Source organism: Camelus ferus, chromosome 12 (assembly GCF_009834535.1).
Source record: "Camelus ferus isolate YT-003-E chromosome 12, BCGSAC_Cfer_1.0, whole genome shotgun sequence".
Taxonomy (NCBI): domain Eukaryota; kingdom Metazoa; phylum Chordata; class Mammalia; order Artiodactyla; family Camelidae; genus Camelus; species Camelus ferus.
The window spans coordinates 9,198,671-9,221,687 of record NC_045707.1 but is presented as its reverse complement, the minus strand read 5'-3'; the positions used below and the strand labels follow the sequence as shown (position 1 = coordinate 9,221,687).

The following is a 23,017-nucleotide window of genomic DNA, read 5'->3' as shown; positions in this document are numbered from 1 at the left end:
ACATGCTATTCTTTGGCAGCCATGTCCTTAGAATTGCACGTACAAACTCTGACTGGCAAAAAAAAAAAAAAAAAAGTACCAAATGTTCAGCTTCATAAAATCAGGGCAAGAACCGGTCTTCCCTTGGCATTTGGACCAGCCGCCCCCTGAAAAATGTCTTTTTTTTTCCCTTGGTCCTTAGCAAAATGCCCAGTCCCCAGGCAGAAAAAGGGAGCAAAATCTAACTTTTGCATTAAAAAAATAAGCAAGGTTTTCAACCAAACAGTTAAGTAATTGGACTCATTATTCAAACACCAAAATACATCAGCTGGACTTATGCATCTGGCCCAGGTTAATACACATCGGCCTAACACTACAAACAAATGCTTAAAATCAAGGTATGTCTGGGTGGTACAAACAGGGGCAGGACACAGTCGTTATCAGCAATGACTTGGCCTGGAGGCACAGACTTGGCTGCACTGCGCACCAGCCCTCAGAACCAGTACTCAGAGACGAAGATGTGGACGTTGACGACATTTCGGTGGGACACCACACCCCCGACCACATAGTTCATCTCCAGCTTCAGGACAGCGTGAAACGGGCCCACGATGGGCCGCACCTGGCGCACGACACCTGGGGAGAGAGCAGAAGGTGTTCTGGAAGTTAGCAGGGAATGAAGCAACGTGGAGATGTGGGAAATGTTTCCCCTCCAGGAATTTCAGAGCTGGGGAAGGCCTGAGACCGCGTCAGGTCCCACCTGAGCCAGATGCTTGAGTCTCCCGCCTGGCTTCTCCCTCCAAGTGGTCCCCTGGGCTCTGCTGCCACCTCTAGGGACGAGTGATGGTGAGCTGGCTGCAACCTTTCATTGTGTGCAGCTCAGACTGTGGGGGAGCCTGTGTGTGTGGGCTTTGGAGTCAGATGGCTGAGGGGCAATGCCAGCCCCTGTTCTCTCTGAGCCCAGGTTTCGTCCCCCACCATCGCCTACCTGACAGAGGATCTAAGAGCCTAGATAAAGGGCCTGGCCTGGTGTAGGTGCCCAGTGGACACCTGTCCCCCTCCCTCCTACCCACTGTGCCCAGTTCTGACCCTTGGGAAGAAACAACGCAAGTGTGATCCTCTTCTGTGAATCCCTCCTACGGAGGATTGCAGAGGGGTCCTGGAAACTCTACCCGAGCACAGATGTCCCGATTCCCTAGGGGACATACCCAGCACTCTCCACACCTCTTCTTAAAAGGGTGACCCGTGAGCTCATCATTCAGTGTTCATGCTAACAGGTGAGCAAGAAGTGGCTCAGGTCCAGCCAGAGCAGTGGCAATGGGTCAGGGCAATCAGGAGGAGGACAGGTGGCAGAGGGGTGACAGGCGTCCCCTCTGGGGAAGCAGAAACCTGCTGTGTGAAGCCGCTGGGGGTGGCATAGAGTTCTGCCTGGACCTGGGTAGGCAGCAGGAAGAGGCCTCCGTGGCCTCCCCTGCCAAGGCTGCAGGGCGGACAAGCTCAGCTTGGTCAGGGTGGGAGAGGGAGCCGCCCCAGGCGTTCTGCAGATTCGCAGGGAAACAGATTGGGTTAGAGTGGATCCCGTAACTCTCCCTAAACCTGCGCCTGGCAGCTCCACGTCTCCAGGCTAGACCCTGCTGGCGCTGCCTGCCTATGCAGGGCACCTGCCCAAAGGCTCATGGAGAGGACGCTCCTGTGTCTGGGATGAGACGGGTGAGGCTCGGGTGAGTGCTACCATTCTGACTGGACTATGACAAGACCACCACTCTTTCTGGGCTTCAGATTCCTCAGCGAGCAAATGATGACACGTGTCCCTGAGCTTCTGCACTGCATGGTCCAGATACCCCTAGCACAGCGTCTGCTGAGGTGTGAGCTCCAGGTGTGTGCGGGGCCACCTCCCCACCAGACCGGCGGGCTCAGCTCTTCAGCTCCACATTCAGTCACACATTCAACAGGGACCGGGAGTGGTGACACAGAGAAAACTGATAGAATCCTGGTTTCAAAGCCAGTGGAGGATCTAGGTGAGTGCAGGCTCTGATAGATACCTGTATCTTGTCCAGCAGGCACGAGAATGGATGTAAGGAAGGAAGGCTGGGGGAGTCAGGAAAGGCTTCTTGGAGGAAGTGCCCCTCCCTGTGTCCCTCGCACAGAGCAGGTGTCACCAATAGCTGTTGACATTTAGGGATGGACGACTCCAGGGTCCCTCCTGCATCCCAACCACTTTGATATTAGGACTTCCCCACAGTCGTGTGGTGCAGGGCTGGACTGGAACAGTTGGCTGCCTGGTTATACCATCTGACGACTTCCACAGCCGATTTCAGGCTCCCCACGTGACGTCACTGAAGTCAGGGTTGAAAAGAGTCCATGGTTCTGGCACACCACCACCAGGATGCCCACCAGGAACACCTCAGAGCCTGCAGCTCCTCACTCACTTACTGAGAAATAGCTCCCAATTGTTTCCTGCATCAAATGGCTGATTCCAGTCTAGTTTTTACAAATAGCCCCGCTGCAGACTTGGGAAATGTGCACAGGGCAGCGTAGGCAGACCCGTGGCACCCGTCCGGCATGCAGCGAGGGCTCTGAGCAGACTGAAGGGGCGCGAAGGCCTTTTGCTCCTGCAGCCAGTTCCCCGTCAGGACCACCACGTTCACGCTCAGAAGGGGAATTGGGGCACGACATCCCCCTCTTCACTCCCTGGGCTTCTGTTTCAGAGTGAAACACCCCGCAGCGGGGTGGATTCCAGGCTGTTCTGAGCAAAAGAGGGCTTCAGCTCCGATGGAGAGGTGAGCGCAGGCTTCTGCGGGCTGTCAGCACCCTTTCTCTGTCCCCACCTGGCGATGACATCGGAGCTTTGTCCTGTTTGAACGTCTCGAACATCTTCAGCTCCCGGCTACAGACGTGGGCTTGTCAGCACCCTCGGCTTGCCAGTGGCCCCTGATAACCGGGCCACTCCTGCCTGCCCCTCCCTGGGCACAGTCCGGCCGGGTCGGCGAGGCCCCTGCGGGGAGCATGGCCGCATGCTCTCCTGTCCCCGCAGTCCCCCCACCAGCGTCACCCTCTCCTCTCCCCAGGCCGGAGACCAGCACTGGCTCCCACCAGCCTCAGTGGGGCCTCGGTTACCTGCTGACTCCACCCATCCCAGGGGCGGGGCCAGGAGGGGCGGGGCCAGGAGGGGCTCTGGGTGCGCGAAGGAAAGCGGTGAGCCGCTGGGTGAGCCTGAGAACTATTCTAGGACAGAGGACCCACAGAGGTGCAGGGGACGCTTCTGCAAGCTACGATCAGATATAGTTATTTCTATATATTGTTATATTACTAAATATCATAAATTAATATGATATGCAAATATATGGTATAATTATGAAATCTATTATAACCATATAATAGAAAAAATATACTTATTTAAAATAGATCAAGAATCCTAATTTATATACAAATACTATTACAAATAAAATATATATTCAATTTGATATTTAATAAACTTCTGCATATATCTGTATATCTTATTTTATAGAAATACTTATATATTTATATAAATATATAAACATATTTATATAAATTTATAGGAAATATAGAAAGTATAATTTATATATAAATATATAAGTTTATAGAAAATACAATTTATATATTAATATATTAAATATATTATTATACATTTATATATAAAGTATAAACAGTACAAAATATTATAAAATAATCCTATCCCGCACATGTATATTTAAATAAAGTTTTTTGCTGCCTGTGGGCACTTGGATAGCATCTGCAATTTAGACCCACAGAAGTTTCTGGGCCCACCTGCGTGTGCCGGGCACTGGGCTAAGGAAATTGGTAGAGAGAATGATGGGCTGCCCTTGGTGGGCTTGGTCTGGGGACAGAGAAGAAAGGGAGAGTGCAGCTGCAGTGAGCTGAGCTGGGGGACAGAGAGCTGCACATGGTCATTCTAGCTGGACTCTGAGACCCACAGCTTTATGGGACACAGGGCTCGAGTCCGACTGACCTGGGTCAGTAGGATGAGCCCCACGTTAGTTATTTAACCTTCCTGCATTTCTATTTCCTCTTCTGTGAAACACAGATTAAAACCAGCTACCTTCAAAAATGATACAAATTCTATTTACAAACCAAAAACAGACTCATGGACATAGAAAACAAACTATGGTTACCAATGGGAAGGGGCGGAAGGGATAAATCAGGGGATGGGGATTAACAGACACATGTTACTATATATAAAATAGATAAACAACAAGGTCCTACTATATAGCACAGGGAACTATTTTCAATCCTTTTAATAACATAATGGAAAAGAATCTGAAAAAATATACATATGAATCTGTATAACTGAATCACTTTGCTGTACACTTGAAACTAACATTGTAAATCAACTACACTTCAATAAAAATTTTTTAAAAAAGAAAAAAAACCCCAGCAAACTTCAAAATCAGAAACAAAATCATCACAGGTCCATCTTGCTTTGTCTCCCTCAGAAATGACTGCTGGACATTGAAAAGCTTCCCAGCATTGAAATGTGAACTGACCTTCAGTTAAAGTACAGCTGAATTCTTATGATTGAAAAACAGAGCAAGTGCCTAATATTTTTATTGAATTGACTTAAAAATGCACGAGTGAGGAAGTCTCTGGATATGTAGAAAAGGTATGTAAGTGCGTCGTGTCAGGGCAGTTCAAAAGGGTTAGCTTCCACGATGGCCGAAGACCAGAACTCCCTGCTGTTGGCTACCTGTTCCCAGTGTCAACAACTAAGAACCAAGGCAAATGAAACTCCAATGGAAGCAAAGGGCCGTGCTGGTGGAAAGGGCATTGAGAAGGGGTGGAGGAGGCGCAAGGCTGGATTTCAGATGCAGGTCACATTCCGGGCTGGATTTTCTTGGGATCTTTGCATTTAACAAGAAAAACGATTAAGGCGGAAGAAATAGGCATGCGGCAAGGGCTACACAAGACATCGTATGCGAGCGCACAGCAGGTGCTCAGGGAATGTGCCTCCCTTCCCACCCCTCCACAAGCAGCTTCTCTGTCCCTCTCCTCTGACCTGAAGTCCACATTGAGTCTCCAACTCTATCCGTAACCCTAGGCAACCCAGGGCTTCCTTCCTAGGCCATGCCCATTCGGTGGACCTGACCACTACTTCAGCCTAGCCACACTTCCCAGGAGCTCTGGTTTACGTGAACACGCTCCCTTTATTCCCAGGTTAGTTCAAGCTTGAGTTCCACCTCCTTGTCCTCACCTTTTCTGAACCCAAACTTTCTCCTGATATCACTTCTTTCTTCATATCTTTTCTACACATCCATCCACCCACCCATCCATTCATCCATCATCTACCCATCCAGCCATCCAGCCATCCACCCATCTATCCATCCAATAGAGGCTATTTTGCAGAGGGGAGGTTTAAGGAAAATTCTACCAAAGGAGTGACTTCAAATTGGATTTTGAAGACTAAGTAGGAGCCAAAGAGGCAGGCAGGACATGTACAACGGTCAAAATACAAAGGTTTGGGCCAGTTCTGGGAACGGTGTTAATCTTGGGGCAAGACAGGCTGATGAGGCTAAGGAGGTGGTGCAGGGCTTCTGCAGGGACGTCACACCTGGTCAGGCTCACAGAACCGGGAATCCAGGTCAGCAGTCTCCTAGCTTCCTCCCACCACCGATTCTAGACCTGTGTTCTCTCACCACCACCAACGTCCCTGTGCAGGGAAACAAAGAAGGGAAGAAGAGAAACCCTTGCCGCCCGTATGTGGCATCACAAGTATTAGAAAGTGCACCTCCACCAGGGGTCCAGTTCCATCATCCCTCAACTGCAGATGTGTGGTTGGCATCTGCGGTGTGCCAGGCACTGGGGACCCGCTTGACTGCCTATGTTCTCTTTTGTGAAGCCTCCCCAGCCCCACTCGGGGCCACCTGGTCCCCTCGGATGTCCCACCCCATCTGCCCAGTGCTGGAGGGCTCCCCCGTCAGGGGCAGGGTCTGCATTGTGTTTATTGCTGTCCCACTGTCCCCAGCCCAGGGTCTGGGGCAGGACCTAGCGGGAGCCCCATTACGACTATTGAGTGAGATGGAAGCAGAGGAAGGAAGGAAGGATCCTTGAGGGCCCTACAACCTAGGAAGGAAGACAAAGTTTTGTCCTGAAGGCTCTGAGCGAGAGCAGCTTGATGCGGAATGAACATTCCAGCAGCAAAATGCAGGACAGGGGAGAGACGCGGCTCCATCACACCTGCCTTGTCCATCTCGCCTGCTGGGGTGTTTACCTCCCTCCCTTTCAAGAGCCTCAGGGGGGAAAAAAAAGGCCATGATGCTGAGTTCAACTGTGTTAATCTTCCAAATCCTCATCCTTGGCATTTCTGCTTGGGGTCTCAGACACTGCTGGTATTCCTCGGCGCGTCTGTGCCTCTTAAAGATATAATTAAGCCTTTTTTTCCCTTTGAAAAATGTAGGTCCCCTCAGGCATTTCACCTTCATGTCTTGTCTCTGCTTTGTAAACTGCAGCTGATGTGCCGGGGACACAGGAGCCTGAACACGGGGCACTGGGTCCAGTGACAGACCTCTGTCGCCTCCTGGGGTCTGTGGTCTGGATTCTGGGCCCCTGAAGCCAGCCTCAAGCTTCTGCTGCTTGAGGTTGCAACTGACTGACCATCAGTTGTTTGAAAGGATGAAAATCAGCCACGAGGCTGTCTGCAGGAGTCCTCTGGTTCCGCCTCGAGACACTCGTCTGTGAGGAGCCCTGGAGTCACAGCCTTGGGTACCTGAGCTTGTTCCTCACCAGCCATGTGACCCTGTACAAGTCACCGTCTTCCTGGCGGTCAGCCCCCGACTCAACAGGCCTGTGATTCTTGCTGACAGTGTGACGGCGTGGACGAGGGTTGTCAGAGGGTATTTTACAAACAAGACGATAAATCAAGAGACTGCCTGATACCTCGTGCCAGTGGAAATTAACCGTGCTTTTCAGAAGACAGAGATCACTTGAGTTAGAAAAGGCAGAGGTAAGACTGTCACACGTCTGCATCATAAAATGAACAAGGAGCGATCGCTGTCTGAGATCAGGTTGTAGAGTCGTTTGCCTTCTTGGTTGTCACCAGTCTCCCCACTGCAATGTGAGGCCAGAGGCCAGTGGCACTGGCTCTCCTGCTCACTCCTGTACCTCTGGTTCCTGGACCATAGCAGACCCTTGGCCCTACTGAGGACCTGGCACACAGGAGGCACTCAACCAAACTGCCGCATGAGACTAAACTAAAGACCAAGCAGCAAGCACAGGTTATCAAGTTGAGAATTATCACCCAGAAATGAAAGCGCTGGGGAGGAATGGATGACAGACAAAGGTCATCGGGTTTTCAGACGCTGACCATGTGGAAGGAGGAAGGGGAGACATGAGAGCCAGGTGTCGCTGTCTGGCCTGGTGGCCGCCACGCAGAGCCCCGCGCAGAGTGGGAGGGGAAGTGGGAGCCTGTGCGGACAAGGCACTGAAACAGAGAACCCGGGAGCTCAGAGGAGATCCTCAATGTCTCGCCAAACACTAGCGCGCCGGGCAGAGAAGCAAACCGCCACGCAGATCTCAGTAAATACTCCTCGATGGAAACCCTGCTCTCTGCGGGCCAGGATTAACAGCACAGACCAAAGGCAAAAAGGACAAAATCAAGAAGGTGAAGAAATACTCCCGTACTTCTAAAGCAAAAAAACTCGAGTACTGGTGGGCTGGGAAAGAGGTCCACAGCAGGGTGGGGGGTGGAAATTGCGGGGCCCATGTGGCCACTGCTCCGTCCAGTCCCCCCCACAATCCTGTGGAGGAAGGACTATCACCTTCCTTCCACCGGGGAGTAGCCTGCGGCTCGGCGGGCTTGACCTCCCAGGCCACACAGCGCACGGGGCACGGCGTCCATCAGCTGGCACTGACCCCGACGCCCAGCTCCCTCCATGCCACAGCGTCTGCTCTCGTCACACAGCGTGACGTGGTGTGGAGGAAACTTCCAGAATGCACTGCCCTTGGCTGACTCATAAATAAAAGGCAAAAAGCGCAGCAAGGAATTACAGGGTAATCACATCAGTAATTGGCAGTGAAGGAAAGGAGTTCCTGAAACCCTGTCTTCTCTTCTTGCCCCGAAAAACACCCAGGGAGGAGTTTGGAAGGAAGGGGGACAGGTGTCTGGGCTGCATATTTAAAATACCAAATGGCCCTCAACATGCCTCAGCAGAACGCATCATCCTGATTTCTTGATTACTATAAACGCACTCCCTCCGCAGGTCTGCCGGGAGCCGAACCAGACAGTGCGGATGGGCTAAGACTCAACCCCCAGGGTCCACCTCTCCCCTGGGGAGAAATATGAAAAGAAGTGTCAGCTTGGCACTACACCGTTCAGATTCCTCCCCTGACGCGGTCACGAACATTCCCACCGTGCGTAGTTGTTAGGAAGCCCCTGAAAGTGTGACTGTGCTGGGGACGAGGAGAAATTCTTTCCTCTTCCTTTGTGTGTCCTCCTGCCTGCATCAGCCCCCACGCACCTACCTGCTGGGGTCCCTCCCCACCCCAGACCCAAACTCATCAGCCCCCTCACATCTCTCCAGATGCTCCCAGGTGGGCAATTGGAACCCCCACTCACCCTGCTCCCCCAAACCCTGCCCTTCTCCCAGGTCACCCAGCCAGGCACATGGGGTTGTCCTCCACAGGCCACTTGCTTCCAGCCCTCCTGTTCAATCGCTACCAAGACCCACTCACTCTGAAAAGGGAGCCCTCCTGTACTGTTAGTGGGAATGTAACCTGGTGCAGCTACTATGGAAAACAGTACGGAGGTTCCTTTAACAACTAAAAATACAGTTACCCTATGATCCAGCAATCCCACTCCGGGGCATATAGCTGGAAAAGATGAAAACTCTAATTTGAAAAGATACATGCACCTCAGTGTTCGTAACAGCACAGTTTACAATAGTCAAGACATGGAAGCAACCTAGGTGTCCATCGACAGATGACTGGATAAAGAAGTTGTGGTGTATGTATATAATGGAATACTACTCAGCCATAAAAAAGAATGAAATAATGCCATTTGCAGCAACATGGATGGACCTAGAGATTACCACACTAAGTAAGTCAGACAGAGAAATACAAATATTATATATCACTTATATGTGGAATCTAAAAAAATGACACAAATGAATTTATTTACAAAACTGAAACAGACTCACAGACATAGAAAACAAACTTATGGTTGCCAGGGGAGAAAGGAAGTGGGGAGGGGTAAATTAGGAGTTTGGGATTAGCAGATTCAAACTACTATATATAAAATAGATAAACAACAAGGTCCCACTGTATAGCACAAGGAACTATATTCAACATCTTATAATAATCTATAATGAAAAAGAATATATATGTATAACTGAATCACCATGCTGTCCACCAGAAATTAAGACAACACTGTAAATCAACTCTACTTCAATGAAAAAGGACTAATTCTACCTTTTAGTCCCCAGACTCTCCTCTGCTCCACCCCCAACCCCACCGGCCTCAGTTCAGGCCTCATCTTTCTACCTGAATGCTCACACCTTCCTCCTCATCCCCAGGCACCTTCCCACCACGGCAAGAGCAAGCCTTCCAGAACGCAGATCCCGTGAGGGGTCGCACTGTGGCTCTGCCTGGAGCCCTGCTTGCCCCGTCCCCCCACCCCTGGCCCCCAGCAGGTGAGACGCACCCCCGCCCCGTCCAGCCTGGTTTCTCATCACTGTCTGTGCTCCAGCCATGCCGAACCCCTCGCAATCCCCCAAGATGAGCAAAGGCCACGGGAGGGCGAGATGAGCACATCTGCCAGCTTGGCCTGACTTAGAATTAAAGACTGGAGACAGCAGAGACAGGTCCTACCTCTGCTCTCCAGGCGTCGAGGCTGCGCTACGTCCTCCAGAGGCGGTTAGGCCCTGAGGGATTAGGAGGCCTGCCCAGCACGCAGTGGGTGAGTGCAGCCTGGGCGCCCCGGACCCCACGCCCATGCTGAGCTGAGCGCACGGAGCCCGGACTGCGGAGGCTGGGGTGCCCACAGCAGGTGCTCCCGGCCCCCAGGGAAGGCAGACACAGGTGACAGGCGCAGAGGCCGGGACAGGTCAGCAAAGATGCTTTGGCAGCACTAAATGGAAACGCTCCCCCCAGACCCAGCAGGGCCCCCGGGACGCTTCCCCAAGGAGTTGACCTGGAGCTGGACTTTGAAGGACAAGGTGGCCTGGCGAGAAACAGGCCTCGGGAGGGGTTCACGAGGAGGCTTTCTGTTCTCAGCTTTCCCGAGAGGGTGAGAACCAAGGAGGCGGGGAACGCGCTGGAGGCCACCGGCGGGGCAGTGGCCGAGTGGCCCCAGAGGAGCCAAGACCCTTTCCTGGAGCCGTGGGGTCGCTGCTGGATCTCAGAAGGAGGGGAAACGCCGAGTTTGGGTGAGAACCATCACTTCTTCTTTACTTTCCAAGAAGTCTAAGCATGAGCCAACCTGGGACAGAGACAGCCTCCTGGGCGGGGCCGCAGCGTGAAGGCCCCAAGTCTTCAGTTCCCTTTATCCCTGGCCGAGGCCCCGCACAGGCCCTTCCAGCACGGAATCCCCAGAAAGAGAATCGTTTTACCAGCCAGTGACTGAACACTTACTATGCACCGACTCTGTGTACCCTGTTCACTGCTGCCAGAGAGGCAAAGACATTTCAGAACTGGGTCAGACCTGGAAGAGAAAGGCTCCGGCCTGCCCACGGTCACACAGGAAGGGCACGGCAGCAGGAACGCCACATCAAGTCCCACGTGCTGTGTGCACGCCTGCACCGTGCCCCCTGAGCCTGGAACCCGCTCCGTGCCTCAGTCTCCTCACCTGGAGAACGGGGACCGTCACCCACCAGGCTGCATGAGGAGGAAGTGACATGCTGTGTCCGTACACTTGCCGGAAGAGAGCCTGGCACACGGCAAGGACCGGGGGCTTATGACCACTGTGACAATCGGGACCCGACACGTGGGGCTCTCGGCCTCAGGCACGGATTGACCATTCCCAGCAGAACACCCGACCCCGGGGCTTCCGGGGGCGCTGGCCGTGACAGTGGCTGACAGTGGGTGTCTGGGTCCTTTGTGCATTTATGGTTGTCAGGTGAGGCCGTCGGAAGATTCATATCATCATCAGACTCTTTTTTTCCTAATTTTGCACAAAGTGCTTCTACTGTTGTTTGGCTAAAACACTTCATTTTCTCAAAAAAAAAAAAAAGAATTTATGAATGTACCGGTGATATCAAAGGCTTTTCAAAAGGTTCCTAACAGCAGCTCTAAGAGGGTCACAAATCACTCTGGACACAGATGATCCCCAGAAGAACCTCGGGAGAGGCCAAGAGACTGCTCTGGGCTCACGTTAACCCCTTGGTGACTTGGGAAGTGAGCAGGTGACTGTGTTCCTGCAGTCTCCTGGGTGCCAAGTGGGGCTGCATCCTAGAGGATGTGTGTGTGTGTGGGGGGCAGTGGTGTGTGTGTGTGAGAAAGAAAAACAGGGTGACGGGGGTGCGGTGGGCATGGCACAAGTGAACCCCCTGTAGGCTCTTGCCACTAGAAATTCACAATCGGTGGGAGAGAAAGTCAAGCAAAAACTCGCAGTGCCGTGACCACGGCACCCGTCCCACGGGCCTGAGTGTTTCTCTGTTCCCACTCACGGCACATCTTTCAGAAGGAGCTCCCAGCACAGCCTCCAGTGCGCCATCCGGTGTGCCTTTCCCTCCATCCTGCTCCACTGGGATGGCCTGGGCACTGCTGAATCCGATGGTGAATCCTTGGTCCTCATCTGACTAGGCTCCCCGCAGTGGTGGCAAGGCTCACGGCCCCTCCTCCTGGAAAGGCCTCCTCCTCCAAGTTGGCCTCCTCGCATCTCTCTGACCTCTGAGCACAGGAGGCCACGGCCCCCAGTCTCCAGCGTCCTCTGTCTCCACACATGCCCTTGGGGACCTAGTCAGTCTCTGGCTCCAACTCTCATTCACATGCTAACGCCTCCCACACTCATTTATTCTCCTCCCAGTGAGCCCCTCAATCTTAACGTCAAAGCGAACTTCTGATCTCTGCAAAGCTGCCATGTCACGGCTCCCCTGTCTCACCTGATGACAACCCCAGTCTTCTAGTTCTTTAGGTCAAAATCCATGGGGTCATCCTGACCTCCACATCTACCTCGTCAGCAAAACCTGGCGCTACCTCCAGGCCATATCCGGAATCTGTCTACTGCTTGCCCCTCCTGCTGGGGCCACACGGTCACTGTCATCTCCAGCCCGGATTGCTGGGAGAGCCCCAGTGCCTCTCTGTACCCAGCCTCGCCTGGGACCCAGACAGAGCCTTGAAAACTTTGGATTATCACACTCCTTGTCCCAAAACCCTCACATGGCTCCCACCTTGCTCAGCAGAAAAGCCAGAGCTGTTATGACGGCCTCGAGACCATGTCTCACCAGCCTCCACCTCCTGCCCCTGCTCCAACACAGTGGCCTCCCTGCGATCACATGCTAGGCTTGCCTCTGCCTCAGGGACTTTGCACGTGCTGTTGCCTCTGCCAGGAGCTCTTCCCCAGATCTCCACATGGTTCATTTCCTCAGCTCCTCAGGCCTCAGACGAAAGTCTCTGACCACCAGGTGTATAGTTGTTCCTTGTCCCCCTGCCCTGCCTTCCCCGCCCTCCTCTCCTGCCCCCTGCACAGCACTCAGCACCACCTGACCGTGTAGATGTTATACTTGCTTCTTGTCTGCTCCTACCCCCTGGAATAAAACGTGTACGAGGTTAAGGATTCATGTCTGTCTGTCTGTCTATCTCGGGTACTGCCGTGTCCCCCAGAGCAGGGCCTGCCTCCAGGGGGCACGCACATTATGTGCTGGAAAAAAGAGCACCAGACAGTCCTGAAAGAGGCTGGTTTGGGTGCCCTGGGAGCACAAAGGAAGATGCTGCACACTCTGCCTGTGTGGGGCTGGAGGGCACGTGAGAGGAGGTAATAGCTGACTAGGGCTTTGAGGGGTGGCTAGGAGCTTACCAAAGAAGGAGGTGAATGTCATGGCTAAAGCCCAAGAGAAGGGAGAGGCCATGAAATGTCTGGGGTCTGGGGCGTGGGCTGGCGTGGCTGGAGCAGAGGGGAAGGGAGAGGAAGGGATAAGAGCGGGGCGCTGGGGAGGAGACAGGCAGGCTTGGGCTGAGGACATCTCTCCAGCCAGGCAGCAGGGCTGGATGTGAAAGGTGAGGTTTAAAACCTGGCAGAGTCAGCAGTAGCTGGCTGTGGGGGTGGGAGGCGGGGAGCAGAGGGTTCCCGGCTTCCGGCTGCAGGAACCGAGTGGCTGGAGCACATTTTCCCGTGATGTGGACGCACACTGCCAAGAGGAGAGGGATGCCTTGGCCAGGCTCCGCGGTGTGCTGTGGGACCTCACCACCAGGAGAAGATGTCGAGAGGCAGGGGACCAGCAGGTGTGAGAAGCAGTGCAGGTGACCTGGGTCCAGGATGCCGGTGGGGGCTGCGAGGCCACAGGAGTCTCGTGAAAACAGCAGTATTTCAGGGTTCAGGACCCAGGGCTGGCCTGGTTAGGAGGCCACAAGAGGGGCCTCTGCCCACAGGTTTCCTTTCACAGGGTCCCTCCTGGGGCCAAGGTCCTGGACGAATGCCATTCAGACCATCGGGGGGGTGCCCAGGGCAAGAGCAGGGAGGTTTCCAGCGCGGCTTCCATGGCCCCTGTGTGCATCCCTCAGGGGAGGTCGAAAGCAGGGCTGTGCCCCAGTGGACCCTACTGAGCCCTGAGAGTCCCACCCGAGCCGGGGGCTGCCTGGGACCAACCTCAGGGAGTTTCTGCATCTTGAAACGGTGTCCAGAGCCCTCCACACAGGGCCTGGGAAGGAGAACAGCTGTGTTTCTACAAGTCAGGAGGGCCCTGGGCACGACACCTACGACCCCAGCTCTGCTCCACAGGGCCAGCACAGGGAGCACAGGAAGTGTCAGTGTCGTCCCCCTCTTGCGCCCTGTCTCGCCCCTCCGGGAGACCCCAACCTGCCCTCTGCCTCCCCCTGCCCTTGGTGCACGGCCAGCCTCTGGGCGATGTTAGGCAAGGCCCATCCCTGCACCGTCACCCGGGAAACAACTTGGCTGCCGGCCAGGGTGTGGCCCCGGGGTGACGGGGCTGTGCCTCCCGGAGAAGAGAAAGTGCCTAATCCCCAGGATTTGCCGTGAAAGCCGGGACAGGGCCGATCACTCATCACTGGCAGGGACGGCCGCGCTGTTGTTTTTAGGTGGAATTTCTGAATCTCATTCGTAATGTGTGCTGATCCTGGGCCAAGCTTTCCAAATCAGGCTGCAGGACAGGGTCAGCGGCACACGTTTAACCCCTTCAGAGGTAATGATTTTGAAGAGATGATCTGGGCCTTGCTAGCTGGGATGACTGATGATGACTGGGCAAGCAAGCTCTTTGCTTTGAACAAGGCCTCGCCTGGCCAGGAGCAGAGGTACAGTGAGGCTAGTATCTTTACTCACGAGCTTTTATACATGGGCTGCTGTGTACAGTTGAGTAGGTTGTGCACTGCACAAAGAAAAGGCTGTAAATGGTACCCCCTGGGGTTTTGCAGTGTACAACATATTCAACTGTACTTGGCAGCCCTGCCACACACCGCTTCTTTCTCCTGCTGAGCTGTTAACAGGGACAGAGCCTACTGCTGACAAACATGGGTGTAAATCTGCTCCCCAGCACCCAGCATAGGGCATGGGATGGAGGAGGAATCCAGGATGCTCTTGTTGACTGAGCAAGAGAATTCAAGGATGACAGAACTTGGAAGGCACGGCCTCTACTACCCTGCCCGCTTCAGCATGGGCCCGACTCGTCAGCCCAGGCCACGAGAGGTGCCTATTAAATAGCTCCCAGGCAGCTGGAGCCACTTTGGGGTTAACAGTCCTGGCACAGTCCCATGTGCCTCCCTCTGGCCTGCTGTCCTGTCCTCTCCAGGGCCTCCAAGCTCTCACCAGCTCTTCAGTTGCAAATGGCTTCCTCACAGTGGCTCACTGATCCTCCAACAACCTACCCAGCTACGTTACAATATGTGCTCTCCTTCTGGTCCTCAGAACCCAGCAAAACAAGTATTACCATGGCAATTTTGCTGAGAAGAAAACTAAGGCTCAGAGAGGTTAGGAGACCTGACTGAGGTCAAACAGCTAGAATGAGAGAACCAAGAATCAAGCCCAGAACGTCTTACCCCAAGTTCAGCGCTCCGTCTGTGGCAGCAGAGAATCAATCGTATTTGACCCTCAAAGGGCCACCCCAGCCATGGGTATTTTTACAAACAGTGAACTTAAAATAGAGTAATAATCCTTCTCTGCTCACAGATGAAATTTAGAATGCTATTTCAAAATGTAATAGTTGAGGTTCCTTCTGAGAGGGAGTGGGAGGACGTTGTTAGGAGGGTGTTGACGTACTGGTCAAATTTAGAGGCACCCCCATCCTGCTTCAGCACGGACAACGTGGAAATTGGGAAAAGATCTGGGTTCCCTTAATAGTGACTTCCTGCACACCTACTGTGCGCCAGGCACTGCTGGGAGCTTTCACATAATCGTTTCCTCTACTGACAATTATGGCGTCTGTAATAAGGGAATAGCCCTCCTAAACTTAATCCAGGGAACCGTCTCTGAGGTGAGCCAGACAGTCTCTGTTCATTCAGACTTGACTGGGAGCAGGACCAGCTGCCACGGTGCCCGGCCAGGGGCTGAGGTCAGGAGCACTTCTGTTTCTCAGGGGCCCCAGTGGAGAACGAGGAGCTCAGGGATCAACCCAGAGCAGTCTCGACATCTTGCGCACCTGCTTGCGAGCTGCAGCGCTGACTCACTGGCTGTGGGACCTGGGGCCAGCACTTCAGTGTTTTCTTAGAGAAGCAGCGATGCCAGCCGGGGTGTGTGTGTGCTGGGGGTGTCCTGTAGACATCCACCCCCAGGAGAACCATGCTGGGGAAGGGAACAAGGCCCTTGAATAGCCTCCTCTGATTCTTGACCCGGCCAGCGCCACCTTCTCCCCGCAGCCTGCCTTGATTTGCCCACGCATGGACGGCCCAGGCTCTACACCCACAGCACCTCTCACTGCGCTCTCCTGTTCCTCTCTGGGGACCGTCTGCCTCCCTAGAGGCAGAGAGGCACCCCCTTCACCCAGCACATAGTAGGTGTAAGCAGTGTAGAAAGGTGAGCCAGTCAATTGGTCCGTCCTGGCGCCCTCCAGGCCTGCCCGTCTCCTAACCACTGCGACCCTCCGCAGCCCTGAGGCAGCCCCGAGGCTGCCGCCCTCCCTCGGCCTGGCCACAGGGCCTTCTCCACTACTTACAGAACAGAGCTGGAAGGGAGAGGCAGTGCTTGGAGAACCATGGGGGCAGCTCGTGGAAGCCTCCTGCTTCTGAAACGATTACTCATGTCAATGAAATCCACAAGAAACACAGATTTGTGTCTTTCCAGGATCCCTGAAGCTGTCGCACAGCAACAACTGTGAAAAGACTGGCGGAAATCTCACGAGGCCCAAGGCTAGCGTCCTGGGTCTCTAACACGGATGTCTTCTTTTGTGCTCACACTTGGGTAACACACCCAGAGCCTTCCTGTTAATCATGGCAAAGACTGAAAAACAAAACTCCCCACCATGTGGGGAAGAACCATGAGCAAACCCAGCCCTTCGTTTCGGTTTACTTTTAGGCTGGCGGTAATGAGCTAGGAGTTTTACGGCTGTTCTTGTTTTAATTGTTATGATTAACAAGGGACGTCCACCAACACAGTTGAATTCTACAAGTCTCAACTCACAGCCAGGGGCCAGGCGTGGCTGATTTCCTCTCGAAAACAGGCGCGCCGAGATACACAGCCTGAAGAGGACTGGGTGCAGAATCGCAGTTCTGTCACCTTCGGACAGTCCTTTCCTGCTGGGGATGTTTCTGTGCTTCAAAAGCCTGTTGATCCCAGGAGCCCACGCCAGCTGGGGCGTTTGCCTCCTTCCAGATGGGCCATCAGTAAATATTCGATGGCGTATCTACCGGATGTCAACGCCTGGTGGGAGCTCAAAGTCCCAGCCCACCCAGATCGCATGCTCCATGTGACTGATGTTACAACCCTCCCCACACGTCCTCAGTTCCTGACCCAGCCAGTGCCACCTCCTCCCTGCAGCCTGCTTTGATTTCAATTTCATGAAACGCTGTGCGATGGGAGGGGCTGACTTCCAAAAAGCTGCTAAATCTATCCTATTGGTCACCACACTGGCCCAGGATCAGGCAGGCCGTTCACCAAATCAACCCATGGGTCTAAAAAGCAGCTTCAACTGAGCGTTGTCTAGTTCCTATTGGCTCTGGGGACGTTTCAACAGAAATTTTGGCAAAGCTGACCTTCAGTATAGACAGATTTTTTTTTTCCTCCTTAGAAAAATAGTTAAAAAGAAGTTGTTGAAGAGGGACATGGGGTATCAGGGAGGTCTGAGGCTAAGATACCAGCTGATGCCCAGAGGCCTGGGGAGTCCAGGGGTGGCCCCCAGTTGCCGGTGGCTGATAATATACGGCCCGCACCCATCTCGCCAGGGAGGCCCCGCCGTTCGTCATCTCTCAGGAGACCCCCGATTACAGCTGGTACTCTGCAGAGCAAAGAAATGAATCCGGGGCTGGATAAGGAAGGCTTTGTAGTGGCCTGAGAATACCTCAGGCATTAATGGAACATTTTTGCACAGGTTGGAAACGCGTTCTTCATTTTTCATTGACAGCTGGTGAAAGAGATATGCAACAGAGGCAGCCGGGCTTCGGGGCCGCCTTTATCCCTGCGGAGAACTGGTGTTTAGAGGATGCATCAGGGGAAGGTCTGGCCCTTTCAGGTTCTTAATCAACCTGGGGTACTTTCTTCTTCTGTTACTGGGGGATGTGGGAATGAACGCAACAGCCCCGGGGTCCTGGCGGCTAGTACACTGATTATTTTTCTGGGACGCAAATTCCCAGTAACTTTGCCGAAGTCAACAGCAGCCGTCCGCGGGCTCCAGCTCTGGGTGTTTGGAGAAGACGGGGCCCTAGGCCTGCTCTGACCCCAGCACTGAGCGGCCTAGGACAAGCCTCATGCCCTCTCTGGCCACTGCTCCCTCACCCAGTAATGGGGAGACTTCCACCACGTCACAGGGTCGTGGCGGTGACGACGCACTTGCTCCTGGCACTTACTAGGTGCTAGTCCCTCCTTCACCTGCGTCACAACCCAGCTCAGATCTCTTCTCCTCCAGGGAGCCTTCCTGACCCCATGCCCAGTGTCCTAGAGCTGGCAGGGTTTTCGGCCAACATCTGTGAGTAGGCAGGTATCCCTTCCCTGGTGCTGAGGGGCTGCGTGGGGGTCCTCAGTGGGCCCGGGAGCCCCCAGGCCCTGCTGGGGCACAGCAGATGGAAGATTGCGTGCCCGGGGCATGCTTCCTCCCTCTCCGCGGATATGAAGGGTTTCTGTCTAAGATGTTGCTTGAAAGGAGAACGCACCGCTGCAATCAAGTCTGCAAACATCCCGGGCCCTGCGGTTTTTCAGTTGCTCAGTGTCAGGTGGTCATTTACTCAGCTCCCTCCTTTGCCAAAGGGAGACAGTCACAGCCCTGGAGGCATCTGTGAGGACTGAGCTGGGACGCGGGGGTGAGCGTGCCCAGCGATGGTTCCCAGGCTGCTCAGGCCGGGCTCGGATCCAGAGGCAGAGCCACCCATTGCAGGTGGACAGACCCAGAGCCGCAGGGCCAGGCCTGTGTCCAGGGCCAGCGGGTGCCAGGATGGCTACCCCCAGAGCCCAGAAGCTCCCGGGGTGTACAGAAGTTATTTGGGGCAGAAGAGGAGCGGGAAGGAGGTGGAGATAAGGATGCCCAGGGAAGAGGCCCCAAACAGAGAAATAAGGCAGCAACCGGCAGGTGTAGAGACAAGAGCCCAACCTGAAATGCGGCCTGGCGCCCAGCTCCACGAGACCCTGCCCCCTCTGGCCTTGGTCCTCCACCTGGAGGAGGACATCTGCAAACTCCAGGGGCCCAACCAGATGGGAAGTCCTGCAAACATACTGAGAAGTTGAAGAGGCCAGGCCCACCCAGGAGGCAGGACAACAGGCAGGATGAATTCCCAAGCGCCAGCCTGGGCCGTTTCCCAGCACCAGAATTCCAAAGACCAGGGCACGCGTGACCAAGCGCAGAGAGGAGAGGCTGCTCTGTCTCTGTGGCCTAGTCCACATTCCATCCCCAGGAAGCACACGCGGGATGGGCCCTGTGGTCGCCTCTCTCACCGTGGGCTCTGTCCCGCTCCCCACCCTGCCCTGGGTCACCCTGGGCAGACCGGCAACCCCCTCGCTGCTCTGGGCCTCGGCGCCCCCTCTACAACAGAAGGAGCTGGAAGAGGTGGCTTCCAGGAGCCTCCAGGCCCTGAGATGCCAGGATTTTCTGCCCCAATGGATGGGAAGCCAGGAAACAGAGACTCCCAGGTTGGTTCTGTCTGGCGTGGAGATGCGGCTAGAAAAATGTGCTGGTGGGCATTGGCTCCAGGCCCAGCAGCGGCCCAACGCCTGGCTTGGGTCACCCCAGGAAGGGTTCAGCTGGGAACTGAAGGTGCCAACACCAAGGAGTCCCCTCTGAGAGGGGCCTCCCCACAGCTGCAGAGCTTGTCACTGTCTCGCCACCACTGCGTTTCGATGACCTGTTGATGCCCCCCGACCCCCAACCCAGTGGAACGCAAAGCCCTGAGGGGCAGGGATCTGTGGTATTTACTCATCTCTGTACCCATGACGCCCGGCCTGGGCTCGCGAAGAGAGCAGAGGACTGAATCCACTGGAAGGGTCTGATTCCAACTCCGGTAATTCCAAGAGCTGGGAACTGCCCCAGGTGGGCAGTGTTGGAGCCACACCTACAGGCTCAGCACAGAGCCCAGAACTAGCCCCAGGTGGGCTTCTGTGTGCCGTGACAGCAGACTGTTCACCACCCCCACACGGGGGGACAAACCCACAACCCCACCTCCTCCAGTCTGCCCCCACCCCCGGGCGCCCAAAGGTCCCCCTTCGCTTGACAATGGGGGAAACTGAGGCTCAGAGTGGGCAGTACCTGGAGGGCAGGCAGCAACTTTTATAGCTCCCACCCTCTCCTTGGAATCCCAGTGAGGGCTACTGCGCCATTAATTGTAATTAACTGATTATTCCTGCTGCCAACTAGTGGAGGAGGAGGCTGGGGGTGGGGGGCCCGAGTCATGTTTACAACATGCAAACCCATTTAAGAGCTTGTAAAGTCACTATAAATGGCTCTTTGGCAACAGGGGAATAACGATTCCGTCTCCAGCTGCAGCTTAACAACGGTCGGGTGGGGTTGGGGCCTCAGGGACCAGCCTGGGTTCTGAGGTCCAACGGCGCCACCTAGAGGCCATGTTCCAAAATGCTCTGCTCCGGGACCAACTGCGCACACAAAACCCACGGCCTCCTTGCCCTACTCAAATCGGGGACACTGAGGCCGCAGCAAGGGCGGGGCCTGGGTCTCTGCTGCTCAGCTGCTTTGAAAATGTTCAGGGTTTAAATTTCAGTCCACAATGATAGACGGGATCATTTTCATTCCCCATGAATTTGAATTCTTTAAAGTGTGCTGGTTCAGGAGAGGCACTGTGAACATTTTCCCAGACTCACCCGCACCTGCTTCCCACCCCACCCCCCGCCCAGCCTTGCTGGTGCCCCTCCCCTCCAAGTCCCCCTCCAGACCTCCTCTGTGCACCAGGGGTGCTGACTTTCCAGGGAGGGCTCCACATTCAGGGGCTCTGCATGCCGCCCCGTGTCACAACCTTGGACCTCCTACCCCCTGACACACGGGAGGGGACAAGGCTGGACACAGGGCAAGACGAGCCAGGCCCTCTGACGCCCGTTGGCTATTCTTCTGTTGCACCAGGAGAACAAAGTCCCTATCAGCTCCCACGAGAGGGGTCTGTGCCGAGCCCTGGGGCCAGTGTGCTTCCGCTGAAACTCACGGCTGTGAGACGCAGAGGTCTAGTGAATCCATCCTTCATAGGCGGGGAGACTGAGACCCACGGGGGTCTCCCCCAGAGCAGCGGCACAGCCAGGGGTGAATCCCAGGCAGGCTCCACCACCCTGGGCAGTCCTCGCACTGAGACTGCCCGGGGGGCATGGGGGCTCCAGCTGGGCCCCAGAGGACAGGGACTCAGATGGGAAGGGGGCTGCTCTAGGGGTGATTTCCCTCTCGACTGGCACAGCGGCCTTGGCTAAGCTGCGGGAGGGTCGGCCACTCACCCACGGTCATGCCGTCCATGTAGCGCTTGATGATGTCGAAGGAGTCCCGGAGGTTCCCATCTGTTATGTCGAAGATGATGTCAGCGTGGTTGGCGGGGTAGGCGGGCGTGATGGCCCGGAGGAAGATGATCTCTGCCGGACAGAAGCGTGGAGGTGTGAAGAGGGTGCAGCGCTGGGCCCCGCCACCCCGGAAGTGCCCCTCCAGGCAACGAGGACCCAACAGGAGGGCCCTGCACGGAGAAGGTGGAGGGGCCCTGAGGTGCCCTGGGTCACAGCCTATCCCCTCTTTTCATCAACAGGGAGACTGAGGCCAGGGAAGATTTCGGATCTTCCCTGAAGTCACGGTGCTGATCAGTGCTGAGTGACTGGTGACTAGTCACGAGTCTTCCTGAAGCTGGGACGATGGGGAGTGGCGGCGGGCAAGGGGACACAGGGAGAGGGATCGGAGGGGAGCCGGCTGGTCCCCTGCCGCACAGTGATGTGGCTCAGACACGCCCCTTCTCAGCGTGGTGGCTGTGTCCCCCTCCAGGACCGCCTGACATGAGGTCGGCAGACTGCCCTGGGCTGGGGGCACGAGGCCCCGATGTGGCCCTGGCTCTGTGCCATCTCGGGGGTGTCCTCTCTCCGGGCCTCAGCCTCCTCATCTGTACAGTGAAAGAGTCGGCCCGCCAGCGCCCACCCAGGGTCCCCTCAACGCCAAAGGCAAAGCCTGGACATCCCAGGCCCAAGATGCGGACAGGTGTCTCTCACCACGCCCGACTCCCTGTCGAACCCAATTATGGGTCAGCAATGGCCGGAAGGCCGCCAGACTGGCCGCTGGGGATTTGGGAAGGATCTGCATGTGGTTGGTGGAACTCATCATTCTGCACCAGGCAAACAGCAGCCAGTGATTTTCTCCGACCCAAGTCCACGCCACCCGGCCAAGATTCCGTGCCTCCTGCCCCCCGCAGGTAACCACATCCCTGGCAAGCCTCTCCCGTCCTCCCACCCCCACGGCCAGGTTTTATGTTCCAGCAGGTGCTCCTGCGTTACCCCGCAGGACCCTGTCACAGTGTCAGCACAGGGCAAACTTTCCGCCTTCTCTGAGAGGATCTTTCTTATCGCTGCGTTCCAGAGCCTGGCCCGAGCCTGACACGTAGGAGGCTCAGCTGACGTTTGCTGAATAAATCATCACGGTGAGCTCCTCTGAAGGCCGGGGATGAGGGCCCTACGAGGAAGAGGGTGGCGGGAGGCCACCCCAGCCCTGGCCTGTGGGCTGCACCCCCTGAAGCAAGGTATACAGAGCAGTCCCCCGTCCACAGCCCTCTGCCGGGTGCTGGGAGTGCGCTGCCCCACCTGCGCCCCCCGTCCCCGTGGTGGCAGGTCTACACTGCAGGCCGGGAGCTACCGGGGTTGGGGCGTGGCGGGCACACTGACCGCTTGACCACTGGGTCCCCTGGAGCTGGTCTAGCTGCGCCAGCCCGCCTGCCCCTCGGTCTCCAGGATGAGGCTTCTAGATGCAAAGGGCATCATTTGCAGCCCTGTACTGGCTCCCAAAGTCTTAGAGTTGAAACCCCAACTCCAAGTGCAGGGTCTTGCTTCCCTCTCAGCACATCTCTTGTCAGGCCTCTACCACCCCAGCCAGAAAAACTTGGCTTCTTTCCTCAGAGACCCACATTCCCCACTTACCTATGGATCTTTCCAGAGGCGTTCTGCTCTGCTTCGGCACCCTCCTGTCTCCCTGCTCCCCACTTTCGTGAGGTTACCTCTTATTGATTACAGGACCCAGAGTGGAGTCACTGCCTCCTGGAGGCCCTCCGTGATGCCCACACGCTTGGCACAGAATCAACACTTAAT

At 55.2% G+C, this 23,017-nt stretch overlaps 1 protein-coding gene across 5 annotated transcripts in view; it reads right to left on the bottom strand.

Annotated features, from left to right (window-relative positions):
- Positions 1–250: 250 nt before the first annotated feature.
- Positions 251–23,017, bottom strand: part of FBLN1 (fibulin 1) — a 77,866-nt gene continuing 55,099 nt past the window's right edge. For 3 of the 5 annotated variants that reach the window (XM_032492437.1, XM_032492436.1, XM_032492442.1), the window contains 2 exons: positions 21,182–21,313; positions 13,457–13,857 (listed from right to left, as the gene is read on the bottom strand). In XM_032492437.1, coding sequence (XP_032348328.1) covers positions 13,472–13,857; positions 21,182–21,313 — 518 coding nt within the window. In that variant the 3' untranslated portion in view covers positions 13,457–13,471. Of the gene's footprint in view, positions 613–13,456; positions 13,858–21,181; positions 21,314–23,017 lie in introns of those variants that run through there. The other 2 variants (XM_032492440.1, XM_032492438.1) reach the window with 1 other exon arrangement.